Source organism: Hippoglossus stenolepis, chromosome 13 (genome assembly GCF_022539355.2).
Source record: "Hippoglossus stenolepis isolate QCI-W04-F060 chromosome 13, HSTE1.2, whole genome shotgun sequence".
Classification (NCBI taxonomy): domain Eukaryota; kingdom Metazoa; phylum Chordata; class Actinopteri; order Pleuronectiformes; family Pleuronectidae; genus Hippoglossus; species Hippoglossus stenolepis.
Window position 1 is genome coordinate 12795877 of NC_061495.1, and position 23542 is coordinate 12819418.

The window sequence follows — 23542 nt, forward strand, 5'->3', positions numbered from 1 at the left end:
TGCATGTAAACATGGAAGGAATCGAAATTGATATTTTATAGCCAGATTCTATCAACCCTCTTGTCTTTCTGTTCATTGACTTTCATTTGTGTAAATCTGCCACAGAGGAACAAACTAATTCACCTGAGTTATCAGCTCCATCTGTGGCCCAGATAACTTCTCGATGCCTCCACTGTGCAAAGCTAATAATGTCAGGGGGTGGCCTGTAATGGTTCCTCACAATATACAGCCGTAATATCTGCTATGCAGAGGTGTGTGAGCCTCCGCCGTAATGAGAAAATAGAATTAAATTTGCCCGGAGAATTATTTGTGTGTGTCTAACACATGAAGTGAAAGGGGAGCAATTGAGAAAACAAACAGACCCTCTGCCTCGTCACAAGATATTGATTAATCAAAACAGAGTCAAGGCATATTACCTCTTAAACCAGCCAACATACATTTAAGTGATACTGGTTCATACATGTCTACAGTGTCATTGCAATGGTTTTCATTGGATACTGTGTGAATTGCAGCTCTGTAATCTGGGTTAATGGATTGTTTGATATCATATCAGAATTAATCTCCCCAAACAAAGCCCAGCAGAGTTCAATGTGAGGAGGCTGGACAATGTTATCAAGGTTTGCAGGCTGTTTCTGAAGCCTTTTCAGTCCTGTCAGGTCTGCATGTGTGTGTTGGGAGAAGTGGAAGGGTGGGGGGGGTCCAGGATAATAAATCCATCACCGGTGTCTGCACTTGTGCAGGCAAAGGGCCGACTCCTGTGACAAAGTGGCCCGCCTTGCAGCATCCCGGCAGCACAGCCCTGCTAATAGCAGCAACCTCTGCTTAATGTCCTGGTGCTAATGAATTCATGGAATTAACTTCCAGAGCCGAACAAACTGATAAAAGAAACAGAATTTGAGTGTAGATTAGGTGCTCGTAATTAGATTGGTATTTTTCTCCTATCTTCCCTCCGCCTGCAGTTGTTGGTGTTGTAGCTCTTTGCACACACACAGTCCCATGCTTCAGGTCTTTAGCTGAACAAATGAACAGAGCACATGTGGAATATTGATGCTGGTGCTTTCGTGAGTTCAGGTGAGGATTTCAGGCCTTATGACTTCAGTTTTAATATGGACGGGTTGCTCTGGGTTTTCAGTGCGCGGTGTTGTCACAGTCAATATTTTGAGAGGCTTTGTAGCAAAGACAAACTGATGCTGAAGTGTTGCCGCCGGCCAGTATCACTAAGTGACATCACCTATTGGCAAACACTGCACATCACAGATAGGACTTACCGCTTTGCCCCAGCAGGGCTTGTTTGGACTCGGGGCCATGGTGACAGTGACCGTGTGTTACTCGAAGAGAGAGAACGACAGATTAGTGACCCAGACTTTAAAACACTTGCTCCCTGCTGCTGTGACTATCAGCCTGAGCTGACCCAGACAAATCAGCTTTCTAAAATGTTCAGGTGACTCCGCACTTAGCTGGGTATTTTGTAACGTGTGACGCCTTTTACTGACTGATGTGTGGAGGTGAAGTAACGCTCTGGTGTTTTTGTGTCTGTAAAGGTGCCTGATAAAGGATTTCGAGGCACGTCCATCTGTGACCCACCTCCTGGAGCATCCCTTCATCAAGCAGGCCCACGGCAAAGAGCTGGCTCTCCGGCAGCAGTTAGCGTCTCTCATCCAGGAGCAGCAAGAATTGGGCTGCAAAACTAAAACCAAGTAAGTTATTTTGAAATGTAATTTAGAATAGAAAATAGCTCTTTGAAGAACAGTGGCAATGGTTATTTTCTCATTTGTGTGCCGTCATCTCTGCTGCTGCAGATAGCCTCTGACTTAGTGTTAGTGTTTTTTTTGTCCAGTAGGGGGCAGGGTCTCATCTTCTTACACTCGAGCACAGAGATGATGATGATGAGCGCCAGTAATGGACATTACAGTATGTGATTAAAGAGAAGTTAGGGGAGTGTGACTAATTCGGAAGGAGTGATTGTGCTGACTAACCTTAGATTAATAAATGGTATTTAGGCCAGTGGATGAGAAAAACTGTGTGATGGGGACGAGTATTTGATTCAAAGCACTTTCCCACCAGTCTGATTAAACCAGTGATAGAGTAAATGGATTACTTTTTCTGGGTTAATTTACTCCTGAAAATTAATTACTCCTCTATTTGCTTGTTTTTCAATTAGCCATATATGTTTTTCCTTAGTTATAGATGGATAGATGGTTTATTGTCAAATGGGATATGATGACTCTCATGTCGGTGAATGACAGCACAGAACGTCTCCTGTTATTTCCTGGAGAAATATACTGACGTTGGCAATGTTTAATCTTCATTATAAAGGAGTTTGCTGAACCTGCCCTTGACTGAGAGTCTTGATGTTGTGCCAGCTCTGTTTACTCCCGCGAGTGTACAGAGTCGCTGCCTGAGCCTGATCCCGAATTCCTGTCCACAGTGAAAGTGGATAATGGGATTAGGAGCTTGTAGGGCGAGAACTGGGCTCGCCTGGTTTAGTCTCTCATGCCACAGATCAGCGCACAATGACTTCAGATAAGAATAAAGACATAGGGAACTTAAAAGTGGCTGCCGTAGGTGGAATAGTGTGACTTACTTCAAAGCAGGAGAGAGGGAGGTAGAGGCTACAGGTCTCAAGCCCTTCTCTAAAGGGACATGATGATGACAGTCACTTTATCGGGAGCAGATGTTGAGTATTTCCATTATACTCAGAATACAGGATGAATACAAAGGCAGAGGAGGAAACAGTTCATGACCTGAAGCATGCATATCTTTATTTATATACTGTGATTGATTATTTATTGTAATAGAATATAGATATATCTTGTGATTTAGATTTTTATTTAATGTCTGGGAGATCGAGAAGTAACCAAAGGGGTTTTCATCAATTTCAGAAAAGAGGTGGTGTTATTCTGTATTTTTCTTATTGCCTGCAAATCCAATAAAAAAATTCAAAAAACAATTTTAACAACATGTTTGTGCTACTCAATGACACTTATCCATCCATCCATCCAGCCCTTGTCTCATCCATCCTTCCATCCTCTCATCCATCCATCCCTCCATTACCTTCACCACGTCACCGCTGCCCTCTGTAACACCCAGCTTCAAGTTAATTCTTTTCAATTTAGGATACTTAAAAAAACAAACAGTTTACAAGTATACAGTTTGTTTCTAGTAAACATACACCAACAATACACAATAGCATATTTGTTGGGGACTTTTTAAAACCATGGATCAATACATATCTGTGTGAAGCCTATAAGTTTAAACTTAGCCCTGTAAAGGTACATTTTCAACACATTGTAGCTTCATCAAGTGGTCAATTACACACCGCTGAATAAAAACACATTACCAATTCTGCTTTTGCTACATGGAAAATACAGGGTGGTAGAATCGATTCATTGTTGGTTTCAGTCTTTTTTAATGGTTTTCATGTATTTTCCTTTAAATTCCATAGAGAGGGTTGATTGTAGACAGCACATTACTGTGTGCTGCGCATACACAACATTTATACAGGCACATAAAGCAGATAGCCCTCACAGACTCTATTTCTCTCACACTCTCCCCTGAGGTTTGCTGCAGCCCCACAGAACCAGCTGGTGGTTGACCTCTGCCCACTGGGGCTTGTTGGATAGTGATCGGTCAAAACACAGATGAAGTGCAATCACAGCCTCTGATAGTGGGAGATGTGTCCCCTGGGATCAGGCTTTAAGGGCTTCACACAAACCATGGAAGAGACTGGGTCTTACATCCAGCCAGTCAAACTACCACCTCTCATCTGGTGGTTACTTTACTGAGGCATTATCATGTCCTTGGCTTCTTACAGGCACGAGCGGATCAATACTCGTAAAACCCTCATAATAGAGAGCTGCCCTGATGATGATCTGGTAAACCTGGAGTTCTTAGATGAGGTAAGATTTAACGTGTTTATCTCATCGTGCATTGATCGGCGCAAGGTACAATGTTCTTGATGCGATGTATTTTTTTTCTTCTTGTGTGCAGGAGACAATAATCAGCCATCTCCAAAAGAGGTTTGATGAGCTCCAGGTGTACACCTACGTTGGTGACATCCTCATCGCTCTCAACCCTTTCCAGAATCTCAGCATCTACTCTCCCCAGGTTGGCTTTCGACCAATCACACAAATGTTCCAAGTGGTTTATCATGGAAATGATGATTGATTCACTGCCATTGGTCCTATTGTAGTGGGTGTACATAATATTCTATACACTGATATGTGTATGTCTGTGGCATGTTTTGAAAGAGGTCATTCTGAACCATCAGTCAACTGATTTAAATCTTATTGTGTAGTTTCAGTTAATTATAGGTCATACCAAGCAAAAAATGAAATAAAAAAATCCAGCACAACATTAAACCAGTTACCCTTTTTAATGATGTCGCTGATTGTTGTATGTGTACTATAAACAATGTGAAAATCTAGCCTAAAATCGGACTTTAAAAACACTACTTTCAGCACAAATATTGTGTAATTGACCATTTTTAAGTGTCTTTTAAAAACTGATTGGTAATTTCCCTTAATTTTTTCTCTTGTTACATTCCTCATCTATATTTTGTGAGATTTTTCCATCACAAGAAAACATCATCTGTAAACTGTAAATTGTGTTTGACAGAGGAACACAAACATGTTAATGTGTGGGTGTATAGCTAATGTGTGAAAATTACTTTTTAACAGATATTTTCATGTTAATAATATGTTTTTTGGGGGGTAAATTGTATTAATTAATAAACATATTGTATATTAATATGTATCCATGTGTATTTCCTTAGTTCTCTAAGCTGTATCACGGTGTGAAGCGGGCCAACAACCCTCCACACATCTTTGCTACTGCAGATGCAGCGTACCAAGGCATGGTGTCCTTCTGCAAAGACCAGGTAATCTGTAGAAAAATGATGATGATGAAGATGAAAACTTTAAAGAAGACTATTGAAAGCAATATATAATACGTATTAAAAACTTTTACTTGGTTAAATAATGTGTTTTCTGTAATGTAAATATTTTTGTCACCCCATTTGTTATCTCTCTTTTTTAGTGCATCATAATCAGTGGGGAGAGTGGTGCTGGAAAAACAGAGAGCGCTCATTTAATTGTTCAACATCTGACCTTCTTGGGAAAGGTACAGCAGTGTGGTCAATTCTCTTATGGTTAAATCTGCTGAATACTGCATAAACTTCATCAACCAATCACACCACAGCTCATTAAAGAAATGTGTTTATGTTTCCAGGCAAACAATCGGACGCTGCGTGAAAAGATATTGCAGGTGAACCCCCTCGTGGAGGCTTTCGGAAATGCCTGCACAGCGATCAATGACAACTCCAGTCGCTTTGGGAAGTACCTGGAGATGAAGTTCACGCCGACGGGAGCGGTGATCGGGGCCAAGATATCCGAATATCTGCTGGAGAAGTCGAGGGTCATCAAACAGGCCATGTGTGTGCCGCGCATTCCTCGATCTTGTTGGATTTGCACATGTCACATTTCTGACAACTCTGTTTCCTTTCCTCCAGGTGGGAGAAAAACTTCCACATATTTTATTACATATACGCCGGACTTTACCACCAAGACAAGCTGAAAACGTACAGGCTTCCAGACAAGACACCTCCCAGGTTGGTGCTGCAACTTTGCTCATTGAAATCCTGTTGTCTTTCACTTCCCATCGTGGAAACTAACATTATATGCATCTGCAGGTACATAGACAACCAGCACTGCAAAGTCATGCAAGACATTGTGTCCAGCAAACTGTACACGGAGCAGTTTGACGCAATCCAGGAGTGCTTCCGGAACATTGGTTTTACCGAAGAGGTGGTTAAATATTCAACAAAATGTTCTACACTGCTTTCATCTGTAGATCCATTTGGTTCTATGTAAATTAATGTATTGTTCTTTTGTTCTTTAGGAAGTCAACTCTGTCTACAGAATTCTCTCGGCCATTTTGAATACAGGCAATATTGAATTTGCAGCCATCACATCCCAGCACCAGACTGATAAGAGTGAAGTACCAAATTCAGAGGCCTTAGAGAACGGTGAGTTGTTACGTGAGGTGTAGTCGGCACTAACCTTCTTTTCAACATGGAACCAAGGAGTTTTAATGGTCTCCCCAGAGAGGACAGATACCTTTATGTGATTTAGGTGAGATTAAAAGAGAGAGTCTATTTTTCATGCTTTATTTGTGTGATGTTTTATGGAATCTGTCCTAACATATTTTCTGGTTGGATGATTTTTGGTTTTAAGAATCAAACCTTTTAGTGGTTGATTTTATCTGCAGTGCGTGGGAGAGGAAGAATGAAAGACACATGTTAAAAAGTCTGGGTTATATTTTGTTATGTTGTGTAATAGTTTACGTTCTTTTGTGATACATGATTCATTATGGATTGTGAGTCTGTGTGGGCTGGGCACTTTTACTTGCACAACACAAAACCAAACAATCTCATCTTTTAACATCTTTTTAATTAAAGGAAAAATCTTTTTGAGTGCAGGTGAAACCATAATGTATCTAAAAGCACAGAATCTCTTTCCACTTACATCTATCTACTAATAGGAGTTCTGAGTGGAGCTTCACTGAACTTTGAATAAACAGATAATCAGCTCTTTGGGTCACTGCCACAGGTCTTTACTTACTGTGGCACAATTACTGTTGAAGAAAGCTGCAACCAGCATCATCACAGGCCTAAGAAATATGTTCAGAACAGCAACTGCATTGTGAAAATGTAAACACGCCAACAGATTCAGATGAAAGTAAAGTCGTAGCGAATTTCTATAGTATTAATTAAGGCAGACGAGATCTTCATATTCAAACACATTTTCTGATCCCTCTTGTTTTCTTAGCTGCGTCTCTCCTGAGCATCGGCCCTGAGGAGCTCCAGGAGGCGCTGACCTCTCAGTGCGTGGTCACCAGAGGTGAGACTATCATCCGCACCAACACCGTGGACAAAGCCACGGACGTGCGAGACGCCATGTCCAAGGCCTTGTACGGACGCCTCTTCAGCTGGATAGTGAACCGCATCAACTCCTTGCTGCAGCCTGACATGAATATCTGGTGAGTTGTCCTCCGGTGATGAGCATCAGTGCAGACGTCCACCACTACTCTCTTGTCTTCGTCTTTGTCTCAAACGATCAGGCGGCCTCTCGGCAAAGCTCTGACGACCTTTATGGAAGTCTGCAGAGGTAGATGCAAACCTGCAGAGGAGAATATCAATGGGCAAGCAAGAGGAGAGCAAAAAAAAGTTTTGATAAATTTTTGATACTGAGTTGCGTGCAGAGAAAATAATGTTGGGATGATTAAAAAGACATCAGAGAGACTGCAAAGGGGCTGTTCATTGATCCAAAAGAATTCCTTCATAAATATGGGCGTCTACTGTCAAGGACTCATCTCTGAGATGTACAAAAGCTCAGAGTTCCTGTCTGCATTCCACTCATCTTTGCCATTTCCTTATTGCCATTAATAACCCGGTCGCCCAGGCTAAAGGTGACCTCTACATACAGTGGTTAATGACTGATCGTGGAAAGTAGCAGCTCCGAGCTCCGAATATAAAATACCCAGTGTTAAGTCTTCATGCTGTGTTGTAGAAATGTGTTGTTTGTGCAGTCGATGAAAATAACTGGATGTTTAATCAATAGAGACAGAAATAACAAACATTTAAGAAGCTCGGACTATTTTTAAAGCTGATGTTTATCATTTCCCATCCATCCTGACCAGACTCTTTATTTGGGTTGAACTTGGATTATCATTAAAGTTTAATCAATTAATATGGCTGCTGGGGATGTGCTCGTTCCATGACATAGAAGAATTGAAGTTTGCTTGTCCCCGTTTTTTCCCTCTTTGAAGTGCCGCGGAGAGTGGCATGAACGTGGGAATCCTGGACATCTTCGGGTTCGAAAATTTCAAAAAGAACTCTTTTGAACAACTGTGCATCAACATCGCAAACGAGCAGATCCAGTTTTACTTCAACCAGCACATATTTGCCCTGGAACAGGTCAGTTTTACACACACAAGGATGTTATCTGTGGTATGTAAAATACCACTGAAAGATTCAATGAAAGCTTGTCAGCGACAAACAAGAAAAACAACACATTGTAATGGAAATCAGTGATTATATTATTATGTGTGTTTTTATATCTATCGGGGAGGAGATACTCTCAACATGAACATTTCTCTCGGAGCCAGGCTGTGATGTTTAAAGGATTGTTTGTACTTTTGTGCACCACCAGATTACTCTCTTAATTGATTTAATGAAGTTGTTTACCCTGAAGTGCGAGAAGTCTTTATTTTCCTTGATGGAAATGAAAAGCCATTAATCAAGAGGGGTTTTACCATAATGCCTTTTAGTCTATGTTAACTGCAACACTCTTCTTAAAGGGAAAAAGAAGGAGAGGTAATTTTATTTATATCCCAGAATTGCACTCAATAAAGCACAAACCTCCGCCAAGGTCCAACAGCTCCCTTAAGAAACCAGATTTCAATTCAGTCGATCCGTGTGGTATTAAGAACAATAAACACCTCCAATCATACTTTGGTCATTTACTTAATTGTCTTTATAATTGTATATGTTGAGTATATATGAATGGTAACACAAATACATTAGCAGGCGACTCACAAATCTGGATCAAAGATTCCTGGATCTAAGGTTTTTGTGTTTTTCCCTGAACCCATATTGCATCCATCCACTAAATTTCACAATAATCCATCCAATAGTTTTTGCGTAGTCTTGCTTACAAACAAACCAACCTCCTTGGCTGAGGTAATAATTCCATTGCGTGCAAACTCACTGTGCTGTGCCTAAAAATACATACAGCAACAAATGATAAGAAAAATACCCCAAGAAATACCAACAGAATTATTTACTGAGGCGGGATTTCACTTAGCATCAGAACTGCTCATTAATTATCATTTTCCAGCCCTCTGCAGGACTGGAACTGTTATTAGAAGCAACTTTTGCCCCTTTACACATTAAATACAGCTTCAAGCAGCTTCACACTCCTGGAAAAGTTGCTTTTATACAAAGAAGTGCCAGCTGCCCCTGACGCTCAGTGGAAAAGCACTTTTACTTAGTATGGGTATCAAAAACAATCTGTGGCTGTGGCTGTACACACAAACTGATTATTCAGTGTTGATGACTTAAACATGAGGACGGTTTAGATCCAATGGTTCCACTTTATTTGTAAAATATATATTTAAACCAACTTTTTGATCTGAAATTAAATAGATGCAATAATATGATATGACTGTGGGTTATTTGCAAATTGAAATAAATTATGAATAAGTAAGTGACTCTATTTGTTAGTTCAGAGCTGTTCTGTTTTATGCATTCAGTAAAGACTCTATTATGCTGTAAACTTCAGCCACACACACACACACACACACACACACACACACACACACACACACACACACACACACACACACACACACACACACACACACACACACACACACACACACAGCCCGCTGCTGCTGTTTGGTTTTGTTGATGAGAAACTTTTCTCTTTTTTTTTTTTTCCACCACACATGCAGAAATCATATTTAGCCCAGATTGTTTAATTGGGTCATTTATAGAAATCATTAACTAGATTGTTCTACATTTGCTGGTTCTAATTAGATGGAGTACCAGAGTGAGGGAGTGGATGCCAGCCTGGTGGTGTACGAGGACAACCGGCCCATTCTGGACATGTTCCTGCAGAAGCCCATGGGTCTGTTGTCCCTGCTGGATGAGGAGAGCCGCTTCCCTCAGGCCACGGACCAGACCCTAGTGGGTAAGACTGGAATTACACCTGACGGATGCTCACGCATTTCCACGAACAAAAATTCTGAATGGAATGAGAGGTCAGAGGTCAAAATAGTTTTATCAATTATCATTGTAATTCATTGCTATGTATTGGTGTTTCTTTTTCTTTTCTGGTTTACAGATAAATTTGACGACAATCTTCGCTGCAAGTATTTCTGGATACCAAAACGTGTAGAGCTTTGTTTTGGAATCCAACATTATGCTGGAAAGGTATCAAACGAACGTTTGGATCAATGTCAATGCAACAATCAATCTACTGACTTGATTCCTGCCATGACAAAAGTATAGATTTAGTTGTGTATTAACAATACTTGCTAATGTATCTATGTGTGTTGTTTGTGCCCTGTTACAGGTGATGTACAATGTGAATGGATTTTTGGAGAAGAACAGAGACACTCTTCCTGCAGACATTGTTGTGGTGCTGAGAACATCAGAGGACAAACTTCTGCAGCAGCTCTTTTCCAGCCCCTTGACTAAAATAGGTAGGCATCAATAACAAAAATATATACATATATAGCACCTATACACAAACATATACACATACATAAGCCTATGCACATTAACATATATACTCATACATATACACGTGTATGTACATGTACATATATAAACATACTAAAAATATACACGTACATATACACATACATATATACATATAGATATATGCACATATACACATACAGTATACATATACTGTACATACACATAAACATATACATACACATACACATACACATTCTCATACATATACACCTACACTACACTATACACATACATATAAATATACAGATACATCAATAGAAATACATGCACATACATATACACATACATATACACATAAATATATAGATACAAATACACATATACATAACATACTCATTTACATAGCCGTTTAGAACATATCAAGCCCTGCCGCTAACAGGAGCATTATTCTCCCGCTTACCACAATAGAAATGGAAATGGAAACTTTTCTTTGTTAACAATGCCGGGCTCTGACTGTATTACTCACTGAATTGTGCTGGTGTCTCCTGCTCCCACGAACGTTCAGGTAAGTGGGTTTCGTAAAGACGCGGCTCCCAGGCACCTCCTGGTCCCCCTTCATTTCAAGCCTCTGTGTGCCGCGCTTGGATAAATCTGCAGTCTCCATTATCTCTTGAGAGGCTCAGCTCTCTGCACGGCGCTCTGTTTTTATTTTCACTAAGCTGTCCCTCTTGGTTTCCAAGTGCTGAATGCTATCTACAGATTGTGGGTGCAGTAGGATATTTTTATGATAAGGTTTCTAAATACCCGGGGGATGAAGAAACAGTATTTAGAGAACACAAAAGCAACTCTCCCCACCTCTTTTCTGTTAGTTAAATGAAGGTGCTAATGTGCTCGTCATTAGCCGCAGCCGAGGCCTCCTGGTCACTTGACTTAGCCAAAATGCTAATAGATGTGTTAAATTATCAGATTCTCACTTCCTCCTTTATTTCAGCTAAGCCACATTATGTGATTCACTTCCTTTCTAGGGACCTGTAAATGGCTGCTTTCGCTCCCGGTGGCATTAAAAGGCGCTTCACTTCACAAAAGGCACCTCAGCCGAGACTCCACTAGAAATCTGTGTCTGTAAACTCCAATTGCAGGTTGTGCACGAGGGAGCCTTCAGCCACTTCTCACTGCAATTAACGGCTTCTTGGGAGTGCACATTATAAAAACAAATTCAATGAACACTTAATGTCAGTGCACTAAGGTACTGTTTACTGCTTGTTGACATAGCTTCAGTTAGGTCTAAAAGCTTCTTTATTTCCTTTTTGTTCCATTGCACTTTTGTCTGCGCTGGTGGATCGAGTTGATGCAATGATGCATCAGAGAAAAAAAATGTTACTGCGTTGTGTCGTTTTAACCTTTACGTCTTTAAAAGCTTCACCAAAGCTCACAGTCGGTGCACTGGTTCTTTTCCGTTCTTCATTGAGAGCAAGTTTGCCTGCAACGCGTCTGTTCTCTGTTGTTTCTGTGGAGTTGGAGGTTGAATTTTCTCATTGCAGTTTTGCGAAACCCGCAGATCATCTCATTAGATAAAAGCTATGAAACACTCGGCTCCGGCTTATCGTTCTGGAAAAGATGGAGCCCTGTTTACAGTGAGATAGAGTATAGCATAAGAAAATTACAAATCTATTCTTCAGGGTAAAATATGTGGGGGATTTAATTTGCATTTTACTTCACATTATAGATTCACTGTTATCTGTGAAATTACCATTATCTGGGGGGATCTGATGGAAATCTGTTTTACACCAGGGTGGTTTCGCACTCTGGGTCGCCTCCGCACTGTGTCACCACTAGGGGACACCCTCATAGACCTGCAGCCTGACTCTGTGATGGAAGCCAAATATGGCTACACACACACACACACACACACACACACACACTGAATGGTAATATCTCTGCTGACCCCACATATCAATTTGAAGCAATACATAAAAGAAATCCACTACTCTACATAATTTTCCTTTATTTTATGTTTAGTTTCAAGTTTAATACAGACCCTCTGTCCAGATTTATGTGATTTGTCATGATGTCCATGACCTGCTTTATTCTCCACACACCAGATTGTAGATGCTCGTGTCTCTGTGTGCCGACGCAGTTCATGTTTGTGGAACAGTAGGAAACTAGGAAGGCCCCACAAAGTAAAAAGCTCCCAGGTGGTGAATAGCGTGGCCACTTGAGCCGTGCAGAATGTGGGTCCTTGAAGCTTGGACATGTGGTGGTGTTTTGTCAGAGGAAATGGGATGTATTTGCATGGACAAATTCCTCAGAGCCAGGGCCTTCCCTAGATCAGGGGGATCACACTGTTTGAATTGGCCGAGTTCAGTCGGGCCTACCAGGGCCCGGGCAGCCTGCAGTCACAGTATGGGTCTCTCTATTTGTGTGTGTGTGTTGTGTGTGTTGTGCGTGTGTGTGTAGCCTCAGGGCTGCCTGGCCCTGCTGGTTGTAGCACAGCACATCTGCACATACACACACTGCACCTCAAGGCTGCCAGTCCTTTGTCAGAGCTCGATGAAAATGGAGAGATGTGCTTCCCAATGAAAAGTTGAAGTTCACAGATAGTGGAGACATTATTTCCTGAATTTGTCTTCAATATTGATTTACATCATTTAATCTTTGCCAGGATTTTATATTTTACTTCATAATGTATGCTGTATGTAGAAAAATCACCAGTATGAGAACTGGGCTGATTTCAGTTAACATCATAACCAACTGCCTCTGAAAATATTGTTATCAGGCTGAAAAGTCCAGAGATTTAAGGAACTTATTACGTCCTTGAGAACGTTTTTTAATAGTAACTTAAAAATCCCTTTTAAAATCGTATACAGCAGATGACTATGATTGAACAAGTCTCATTAGGAAAACGAAACATTGCGAACTGGTGACTTGTGTGGTTTTACTGTATATTTCTCTGCAGTGATGGAAAATAATCGAGTACATTTACTCTAATACTGTATTTGAGTAAAAATTGTAGGTACTTTCTTTCCATTTTATGTTACTTATACTTTATGTTTACTACATGTCAGAGGTAAACATTGTACTATCCATTTACAATTATTAGTTTCTTTGCAGATGAGCATTTTTCATAGACAACAGGATAAACTCTTTATCAGAGTGGCTAATGCATAGCAAAGATAAAACAAACACATATACTTATAGGAGTGGGACTTATGAGGAAGTGACAGTGCAAGTGACTTCAATTAGAAGAAAAATAATCACAATCAGACATGACCTGCGGAGGATCTCCGGAGAATTGGGTTTTCCTTTGACACATGAACAACACAGCGGGGGGTTCTCTGCTCAGATGCATTCACAACATCAACACATTTTTCAGAGGATCCAGGTGAGGGCTGGCGCAGCAGGCGGAGGCAGGATGCATCGTGTTATTTCCGCTGAGGAGATCACATGAATTTGTTTACGTCACATCGACAAAGGCTTCGGATTTACCGTTCGTCATGTTTTAGAAGCGTCATCAACCCCCCCCCAACTCGTGCACGGTGAATCCTGCAGAGGATCTCCTGCTGCAGATTCTGCGGACTTTCTGCAGACTTTATACTCGGAGCCAGGCGGAGAAAGTCTGTAGAAACTCCAGAGTCTCTCACTCAGACATGTAAGAGTTCAGTCCACGTCTGAGAGCAGCTTTAGACTCCAGCAAATATATGTACAGATATATACACCATATTACACAAATCAAGTTGTAGGATCGTAGAATATACATTTAATTTCATTAAAACCAGCAATTTTGTTAATTTCATTGTAGTGTTTATAAGACAATTGAATAAGGCCAAACTCCTCTTATATTTATGGAGTGATAAGATTTCTGGAATGAATTTCTGTCTTCATTCATTTATTTTAATTTCAAAAGTGTGAGTTACAACGAAACAAGCTGATCCTGTAACAAATCCCATGTTTCGAGAAGGTCGTCATGTTTGCGGAACAATTTACATATTGGTTTTACATCTTCACATGAAGCCTCAGTCACCACTCTCCGACCCTCTGCGTCTCCCTTCATGTCAGGAGATGCTCCTGTATAGAAGTGACAGGCTTCTCCCAGCGCTATGACACTTTCAGCTCTTTGTTCTCCCTCCCAGCTGAAGCCTCTTTCTTCATCCCAGTGGACAGACACCGCAGTCTTCCTCCAGACTTCCACTCTCACACTCGCCAACTCATACTTTTGTTCATTTTCTCTCCTAATCGTGGTATTGGAGATTTTTTTATTTTTTTGAGTCAGCAGTGGGATTTTCGATGGCCCCGCACATCAATAGTGAGGAGTCGCTTCTCCTAAGTCACATGGTACAACATCCTTTGATAAATTCAACACTGTGTTGTGTCACTAAAAGCCAATTACACCATGCTTTTTTTATGATTGATCTGCTCTGACAGTAGTGTATGGCATTTAAATCAACAGCCCCCCGAGCCATCTCTGGGCATAAACGGCGGTGGTTATGGAGGGTGGCGGGGAGGGTTGGCAGGGGGGTTACGGGTGCTTTAATCTCATTTGCTTGGTTGCTGAGTTGAGTTTCTAGATCACATGTTTTCAAAAAGAGAGCGGGAGAGCGGCGGAGATATCCAGCAAGCCTCTGCTCACTCAGCTCGGGATGGCTGCACTCTCTTACAACTTTGATTGTCCCCCGTGTCGACAGCTCGATCCACAGCTTCTGAAGTACAAGGCGCACACTGGCACTCATAAAAGCATGCAGGGAGGTGTCATATTGAACGCGGGATTGCTTTTTAATCCCAAGCACATTGACTATTCTTGTCAATAGAACCCCAATACAACTGCCAGCTTGAGCTTTTTAGCTTTTTTTTTCCTACAGGATTCTTGCTGGGCTTAATTTTCAAAGTGAACGCACAGATGCCTAGGAAGGCTTTTTTTTTTCTTTCTGCACACACCCCACACACACACACACACACACACACGCAAATGAACACACACAAACCACAGTGTTTGTCCTGGGAGTCCATGCCAAGAGCAACATGCATGAAGCAACAACGATCAGTGGGACACTCCTCCACCTCCTGTTTCTCAAGACTGAAAGACCTGATGGGAAATATTCACCGCTCTCCTTTATTAATTATTAACCTTTTACATTAAAATGTCTCTTCTCCCTCATTTTATTTTCATCATTCCAGAGCACAAAAGTCAGACCTGCCGTTCGCTGTAATAAAAAACACATGTGGCCTTTTCCTCGTACCCAATCCACTGTCAAAGAATAAATCTGGCTTTTCCTCGCTCGTCTCTGTTTGAATAATTATTATCCACATCATTAGACAAGTCCCCCACTGTATCTAAATTAGAAGGTCTTCTTTCAGGCCGGACATCACAGGTGTTCCCTTGGTTTCATGTCTCAGGAGACGGAAATCTTTGAGGATGCTGACTATTAACCCGTGCTCTAATCATGGAGTCAGGAGGGGATATGAAACCCGCCAGAAGAATGAATTAATACGACTCGCCAAGGAATACACGAAGAAAGCAGCGAGTGGCCGTTTGCGCGGCTTAGGTACAACTGTCATAGTTTCTCTCATCGTGGCGCAGCCCCTTCATCTCCCCTTGATGGTGTCATGGAAGTGAGAGGCGTGAAAGCACAGTGACACTCCACGGGCCCGTTCCACCCGCAGCCGCTAATTCATCATGACAAATGTGCTCAGATGATCTGGCCCAGCAGCACTAATGGGGAGAGGAGAGAGCGCACTTCATTTGCACAAGACCCACTCCAATTAATCCATCCAGCTTTACTCTGGGCTAATTGGAGCGGGGCCCTCCCTGCCTGTGTGCTGGTAATATACCCGACACAGTTTAACGGCTCCTGTTCTCAAAGATCATACTTTTTTTTGTGTGTGTATATATATATTTTTTTGTGTGGATTGTGCTGAAGGGCTGTTTTGAGGATGTAAAATCTGTCCCCGCGATTTTAAACATAATGCAGGCTCACACGCACGTTTAAATTAAGCAATTAGCTGATCACATTTCCATGTAACCATATTTTACACTTTCTCCTATTTTTAGGTTGTAATTCTGAACCTGTGATTACGTTTTCAAGCACGTTAGTAACAAATAGACAAAGTGCATGTTTCCTAGAGTATCTTGTGAGGTTTGTTTGCCGAACGCAAAATGTATTAAAAGCAGAATAAATGAGATAAATAAATAAAAATTAGCAGATAACTGTCAAAAGCTAAAAGCAGCATCACTGCTAGCTTTAAAGAGTCTTTTGAAGTGCTCCCACATCATATGTTTTTGGTTGTTTTGACTAAAGCAGTGTGTGCGTGTGTGCGTGCATACTTGCACAGATGTCTATTAGGGGACCATTTTGAGCCAAGACTTCCCTGGGTGGGGACATTTTTGCCCATCTTCACTTTGTCCATGGGTTGTTTGAGGGTTAAGATTTACTTCTAGGTCAAACATTAGAATTAGGCTTCGTGTGTCCTCCTTAAGACAGAAGTACAGTACAAGGTTGTGCGTGTTCACGTGTGCCTTTGATTTTGTGGACACATTTTTGCTTTAAAACATCATTGAAAGGGCACTTTGATGGGTCTTCACAACATTAGTTTTAGGTTGGGGTATAGGGTAAGGCATAGTGGTAGGCATGTAGCTGTAAAAGTGAAAGCTAGCGGAAGGGGCCAGGGAATGCGTCAACCAGTGTCCTCAACTAATGAAACACATTGTGGCTCATCTTCACAACTTCAAAGGCCTTTTTGAAAGTTCCAACTTTGTTTTAAGGTTCAAGTTAAACTTTATTTTAGGTGAGCGGCAGGTTTTTAGGTGTGATATGGAAAGTAAAGTAAAGGGCCAGGGACTGCTTTAACGAGTGTCCTCAGCTAATGAATGACAAGTGTCTGTTTTTGTGTATGCCTTTGATTTTGTGTAGATTTTAGTTTTAAACTATTGTTGTGAGGGCATGTTTGTGTTTCTTCATATCTTAAAATTGCTTTTTGAGAGTTAAGACGTTTAAAGGTTCATGTTAGTATAGGGTGAGGGATAGAAGGGGTCATTTAGCTGTGATGGTGAAAGCTAGGGTAAGGGGCTCGAGAATGCGTAATGTCAACGAGTGTCCTCAACTAATGAAAGACAAGTGTGTGTATGTGTGTGTGAGAGATAGAGCGACATCACATTGCTTTGTTGCCTCGCGCCAAAACCTTTGGCACAAAAGGGACATTCTTTGTCTAAAGTTAGAAGTGGTCTGCTTGTTAATTAATCCATCATAAATTGATTTTGATCTCTCCAGTGCTTGATTGATGCGTCCACACACTTGATAGCGCGGGGTCCTCTGAGGAAGGCAGGCGCTGATCCAGTGTTTTAAGTTTCTGGCTCGTTGTCAGACCATGTCCTCAACAACTGACGTCTGAGTCTTGAAGTTACATAGAGAAAAGCCGACTGCACATTTGCATTTTCGAAGTTGGGCTGTGTGCGGCTGAAAAATCTAGAACAATTGTTGGCCTGTCACTTCAGCTTTATCTTAAAAACTTACAAAGGTTTCCCTCCTTGCCGTACACGGCTGCTCTGGTAATGCTGCCTCCTGTGTCTGCAGACGTATTTTTCTAAAGGTGTGTGTGGCACATCTGTGCAGCTATTGTTTATTCATGGAGTAAACCCTTTGAAATGTGTTAAGATACTTCCCACTCATTATAAAAATCCTGCCACCCATGGATTAGGACTTTGATGTCACCAATCCTGCTTCAAAGGCTTCTTTCACTGCTATTAATCACAGTTTAGCCTCTGAAGATATAGCCAGAGAAAACATTTGGACATCTTGTGCAGAAACTTTGAAATGTTCAGACTGTCGTGCATATGCTACGTTCATATCCTTTCCGCTGTGTGTGGGGCTGTTGGACTGCTGTGCACGCAGCTGCACTCCTGAGTCTATGGGATTCAGCTCAGATTTAGGCTTTTTTCTGAACTGTCTTTTATACTGTGCTGCATACGAGCGCTAACACTGTTAATACAGTAGTGGAGTTGTTCACCTTACTTTTCTTTTTATCTTGTATATTGAAAAAGAAAATCACACAAATGCTGGATAGTTCACTCACAATAATTGTTTTCATTCAGTCTCTCATACCTCGTCCTGATGTTACTACCTTTGAATATCAACTGATTTCTGTTTGTTTTTAAACAGGAAATTTAGCGACATCCAGGGCGAGGGTCACCGCCGCCTCCAGATCTCTGCCCCCGCAGCTCAGTTCAGGACGCACCAAGGTGAGGCGTGTGCTCCTGTAGCACAAATCATCCCATCTGATAGCATATTGTTTTTCTTGTTTTTTTTTAATTATTTGTTGCTGATAGACATTGCACCAAAAGAAACCCAGTAAAAAGCTGCGCTCTAGTATACCACATTAATTGACTCCCCTATTATGTTTGCTGTCTTGCTTGTGGTGATGCAGCTTCGCCATCTGGCATTCGTTGTCTACGACAGGAAAGTTGTTTCTTGGAATCACTTTTTTGTAGCTTCTCTAAAAATCACAACAGCCGCTTCACTAAAGTACATGATTCACTAAGAGGCCATGATGGTTTTATTAGGATAATCTTCTATGATAATTCTCTGTGTGCAGTAACTTTTAAAGGACCACATTGAAAATATATTAATGTTCATTCTGAGGTTTGTATTGCAGAGTTTGTTTGAGTAACTTTCTATGTGGTCACACACACTGTGTTTTATGAGCATCAGTTGCAGGGACAATCTTTTTCTGATTTGACTTTTCTTCTGATTTCACTTCATTTCTGATTCACTTTATTTAAGGGGACACATAATAATTTGGGATTAATCTTATTTCTTATGAAAGTGAAAATAGTTTTGTCTGTTGTTGAATTTCTTCTGTGTAAAGAAAAAAAGAAATCACCTTTTGTTTTACATAAAAAAACTACACCTTCTTTACTTCTTGTCTATCTATTTCTCTCTTCCTTTATTTCCATGTTATTCCTCGACATGTGCTGTACTCAAAGTCTCCCAAATACCTATTGAAGGTAAGAATCCTGTTTAAAAATGAATCTTTTCAAATTGCCAGCGCTCTCTGGAAATACATTATTCATTGAAATCAGCCTGTTCGCTTTAATCCAAACTGAGACTCTAACTCTGTTTCACTAACTTTGCTTCACTTTTCTATCTTCAATTACACTCTGGTTTTGGAAAATTATTTTTTTCCAAATGGCCACAATTCTGATACATTAATATAAACAAATTATCTGTGATGTATCATTTTAGTTTATAGAAATACGTAATATGAGACACAAACACAGGACATCATTTTGGGTAAGAAATAACACTAGTAAAACAACTTTGTTGAACTTCCACTAAGCACCTACTCAGTTATTCTTTAACAAGAAAGGACTTTTTTAATATCGACTCGGTGTGATTGATGTAATATGTATGCAGTCATGTTCTCAATCAGAGTTCGCTAGAAGTTGACAGAAAGTGACACTTCCGAAAAGTTTGGAAATTAAAGTCTTGCGGTGGTGGTTAAGAGTCGTGGAAGTTAGCCCCAGATATCGGGAGCTCTGTATGGTTCTCAAAGAATCTGATTCCTCTGTTCATGTAAAGCAGACAACGTTTGACGTACCTTTTCTTTCTCTGTGATGGGATGGAATCAAGTATTAACATACACGCTTTGCTACGTAGACTTACCATAAAATATCCATTGCATCATTAATTTTGATGAAGCCATGAACTGCGAAGGCCATTAGAAAGCTTATATTGTGTCCTCGTTAATCCGTCGTAGTCAGGATGACTGTCTGCTTTGTGACGGCTAGTCTCATTACTCAGAACGATCCACAATTTTCCCATGCCCCACAGCAGTGCGGAATTATTCTCTAGATTGTTAGCTTTAAGTGTTTATGGGGCTGTGTTATACAGACGGCACAGTTAGTACAGCTGTGAATTCCCAACTGGCCCATTTAGAGGAAGGAGACCTGCTGTAATAATACCTTTATTTCTACGGAGCCGACAGAGGACGTCAGGTTGCAAATAAACGACGTCTCATTTGAATCTGCCTGGTTTTCAGTGATGCTCCTGGCCTGAGTCTGGCCTGTTTGTCTATGTTGCGTGTTCAGTGTGAATGTTTGTGTCCAGGTGGACACAATGGAGATGATGCGGCACCCAGAAGAAACCTCCAACATGAGGAGACAGACAGTTGCCTCCTACTTCCGTGTAGGTGTCCGTTCTCTTTCATTCTCCCAGCAGCTATCACACAGCATGCAACCATTAAAGAAATACATGTGTCCGTGTGCTAGAGAAATATAAGATATTCTAATAGAGATTCTACTATTCAGTTTCGTTAAAACTCACAGTAGCTTGATCGTAATCAAAGTTTCGTACATTTTTTAAATTTTTTAACAATAATAATGTCTGCAAATATAGATACATTTATTTTGAGATTGATTGTACTTTCTTAATGTTGCTTTTTCTTAAAAAAGAACACTAGTTGTTTCATAATAAAAAAAATTTGATATAGCAGATGTGATTATTCTTCTAGAGCCACTGGAAGGTTTTTAAGATAAAGCAAAAACAGCACAAACACAGCAAGTTCTCTGGAGGACAACATGGACAACGGGCTTCCCACCAAATTAAGATCAGATATACATTCAGAAATATAAATATACTTACTTTGAGTTGATACTGGTCAGCAACAAAAGTCTGACTTACTAGTGAATAGGAAGCTGGTGCAGAACAAAACTGAGCTAAAAAGAAGTCAAAATTGGACGTCACTTTATGAGGTATTCAAAAGTTCTTCTCCAAATCCATTCTAATTTTAATCCATGTCTGCTGGATAAGTAGGTGGCATGGTTCGATCCCTGGTCCCTGCAGTGTCTGAAAAATTGGGAATGGACATTTTACATTTAGGTCAAATGTGTTCACAACAACAGGAAATTTCATATCAAGCGAGGGATGGCACCTGGATAGAGCAGGAGGCAGGACATGATGTATAATAATTTTCTGTTGCCCCAAGTTACAAAAATCAGTTATTATTCAGTTATTTACATGTGTTATATGAGAATGAGAAACTTTGCTCAATCCCATTGGGACTGATTAATCCTGCCAGTTACTATTCACCTTAAACTTTATAATGAAACACATTTTCATCTGGAAGAAGTCGGTTTCTCTTTGATGTGCAAATCATCCCAACTGAACTATAGCACCAGACTTTGATAATGTGAATTCATGCTCTCTTGTGTTCTTGCCCCTGCCCACTGTTTACTGTTGTCTCATTGTGTTTCTGCAGTACTCCCTGATGGACCTGCTGTCTAAGATGGTGGTGGGTCAGCCACACTTTGTGCGCTGCATCAAACCCAACGATGACAGGCAGGCGCTGCGCTTCTGCAAGGAGCGGGTCATGGTGCAGCTGCGCTACACCGGGATCCTGGAGACGGTGAACATCCGTCGACAGGGCTACTCCCACCGCATCCTGTTCGAAGAGTTTGTCAACAGGTAAGAGCGGCGTGGAGGCAGGCGGCACATCCTCTCTCCGGCACGCACACATGCTGAGCGCTGTCATAACCCTGGAGACAGTGCAGAACAAGTGAGCCATGCTCTGCATCACACAAAAACACAGGTTCTTTAATTAGATAGGGGTACAAGTTGAGCAGAGCAAGAGGCAGACTAATTGGCAGTCATTAGTGATAGTGCAAGACTAAATCCTACAACTCTTGTAACTGGGTGGATACTCCAGTCTGGAGAATATGGATAAAATTCAAACAGGGAGGAACTGTGATTAAGGGCTGATGCATTTTAATGGATTTCCTTTTGCTATTCATAAAGAGTTTGTTCTTTAACTCAGTGACCTGGAAAAGCTCTAATGTAGTCTCCTCGTCCCATTGGTATATATTAGAACACAATTAAAACAAGATTTCCTCATTAGGGGGTCATTATGTAAGGGTGTTGTTTTTGTTGTTAAAAATGTGGGACAGGATCCGATAACTATGCTGCAAACTTGTGTTCAGATTTAAAAAGTAGTAAACCTAAACATTCTCAGCCCCTTCAAAAAACAAACACACATTTTTAGACACGTCTGTGGGAAAATTCAAGGAAACTTAAGTCCGATCAATTTTCCTTTGAAAAATATTCCAGCCTCTTCTAATGTGCCGACTTTAAAATGATGTAACATTTAATTAACTTGGGCTTGTGGCCTCTAGGAGAGAAATAACTTTGTCGGGCAGTCTCACTGATTTAGTGAAGCTTTAGAAATTTGCTCTTTGAATGACCACATAGTTTTTCCTCACAACACTTTATTGCTGCTTTCAGATGAACTCCGGATATTCTCCTGAAATTATCCGGAGGGGCTGTATGTGAGAACGCAAATTTCCGAGTCAGTTACCTCGGAGATTCTCTGGAGTTTCTCCTGTCAGCGCCCTAGTAAAATCTATGAATTATGTGAGCCCATGTGTGAATGAAGTAGGATAATGTCCGGAGGATTCACTGCGAGCAAGTGGACGTTTTGATGACATTTCTTACACGTGACAGATGAAAAACTAGGGAAAAAAACAAAAATAAAACACATTTATCAGGATGAAAAAGATGATCCATACACATAAGAAGATGTCAACTAGGAAAGAGACAACGAGGTCCCAGTGCTTTTTGCCATAGGAGCCGACGCTGGTGTCGATGTGCTCTAAATAAAAACATGTGATTTCTGCAATGGAATTTATACGTCATGTCCTGTCTCTTGCTTGCGCCGGCCAGACGCCACCCCTCAATTTAATGTGCAGGACATTTTCTGTTTGTGTGAACACAGCTGACCCACACAATCACCTGTAGCGTTCGTTATTTGTGGAAGGCAAAGTCCAGAGAAAGTTCGGACCCAATTGTCCAAACATTTTCTGTGTGTGTATGTCTGTCTGTGTGTGTGTGTGTGTGTGTGTCTGTGTATGTTACCGCTTCAGACCATATTTTAACCTCACCACTGAATCCATATCATCCTACCTGAGCCTCGCAAAAGTCGTACAAACAGACCCGAATGGATAAACTGCACCTTTAGTGAAAACTGATTTCAATTTGTGCGCTCATATCAAAGGCTCGTCTGATGTTGCCAAGCAGTGCTTTGTATTTACCATCAAAGAAATAACAGGTATCAACAGGAATTAGAATGAAAGGCTGTAGACTGAGGCGGGTACGGGGAGTTCAAAGAAGTTTTTCTTCTTCTTGTTGTTCTTCGATTTTGACCAACGCCAGAACCCAAGAGATTAACCAGTAGTTTTGGAGCCTTGATGTCCTCTGAGCAAACAGTCAGAGCCACTTTGTCCCATGCTGGTAT

At 41.0% G+C, this 23542-nt stretch overlaps 1 protein-coding gene across 6 annotated transcripts in view; it reads left to right on the plus strand.

The window, feature by feature from the left end:
* Positions 1-23542, plus strand: part of myo3b (myosin IIIB) — a 63925-nt gene that overhangs the window by 18059 nt on the left and 22324 nt on the right. For 4 of the 6 annotated variants that reach the window (XM_035173676.2, XM_035173672.2, XM_035173671.2 and 1 more), the window contains 18 exons: positions 1542-1697; positions 3815-3899; positions 3991-4107; positions 4775-4879; positions 5038-5121; positions 5230-5432; positions 5510-5608; positions 5690-5804; positions 5899-6025; positions 6828-7038; positions 7828-7975; positions 9599-9752; positions 9906-9994; positions 10137-10266; positions 18418-18497; positions 19242-19262; positions 20365-20442; positions 21515-21720. In XM_035173676.2, the coding sequence (XP_035029567.1) occupies positions 1542-1697; positions 3815-3899; positions 3991-4107; positions 4775-4879; positions 5038-5121; positions 5230-5432; positions 5510-5608; positions 5690-5804; positions 5899-6025; positions 6828-7038; positions 7828-7975; positions 9599-9752; positions 9906-9994; positions 10137-10266; positions 18418-18497; positions 19242-19262; positions 20365-20442; positions 21515-21720 (2208 nt within the window). The remainder of the gene's footprint in view (positions 1-1541; positions 1698-3814; positions 3900-3990; positions 4108-4774; positions 4880-5037; positions 5122-5229; positions 5433-5509; positions 5609-5689; positions 5805-5898; positions 6026-6827; positions 7039-7827; positions 7976-9598; positions 9753-9905; positions 9995-10136; positions 10267-18417; positions 18498-19241; positions 19263-20364; positions 20443-21514; positions 21721-23542) is intronic. The other 2 variants (XM_035173673.2, XM_035173674.2) reach the window with 1 other exon arrangement.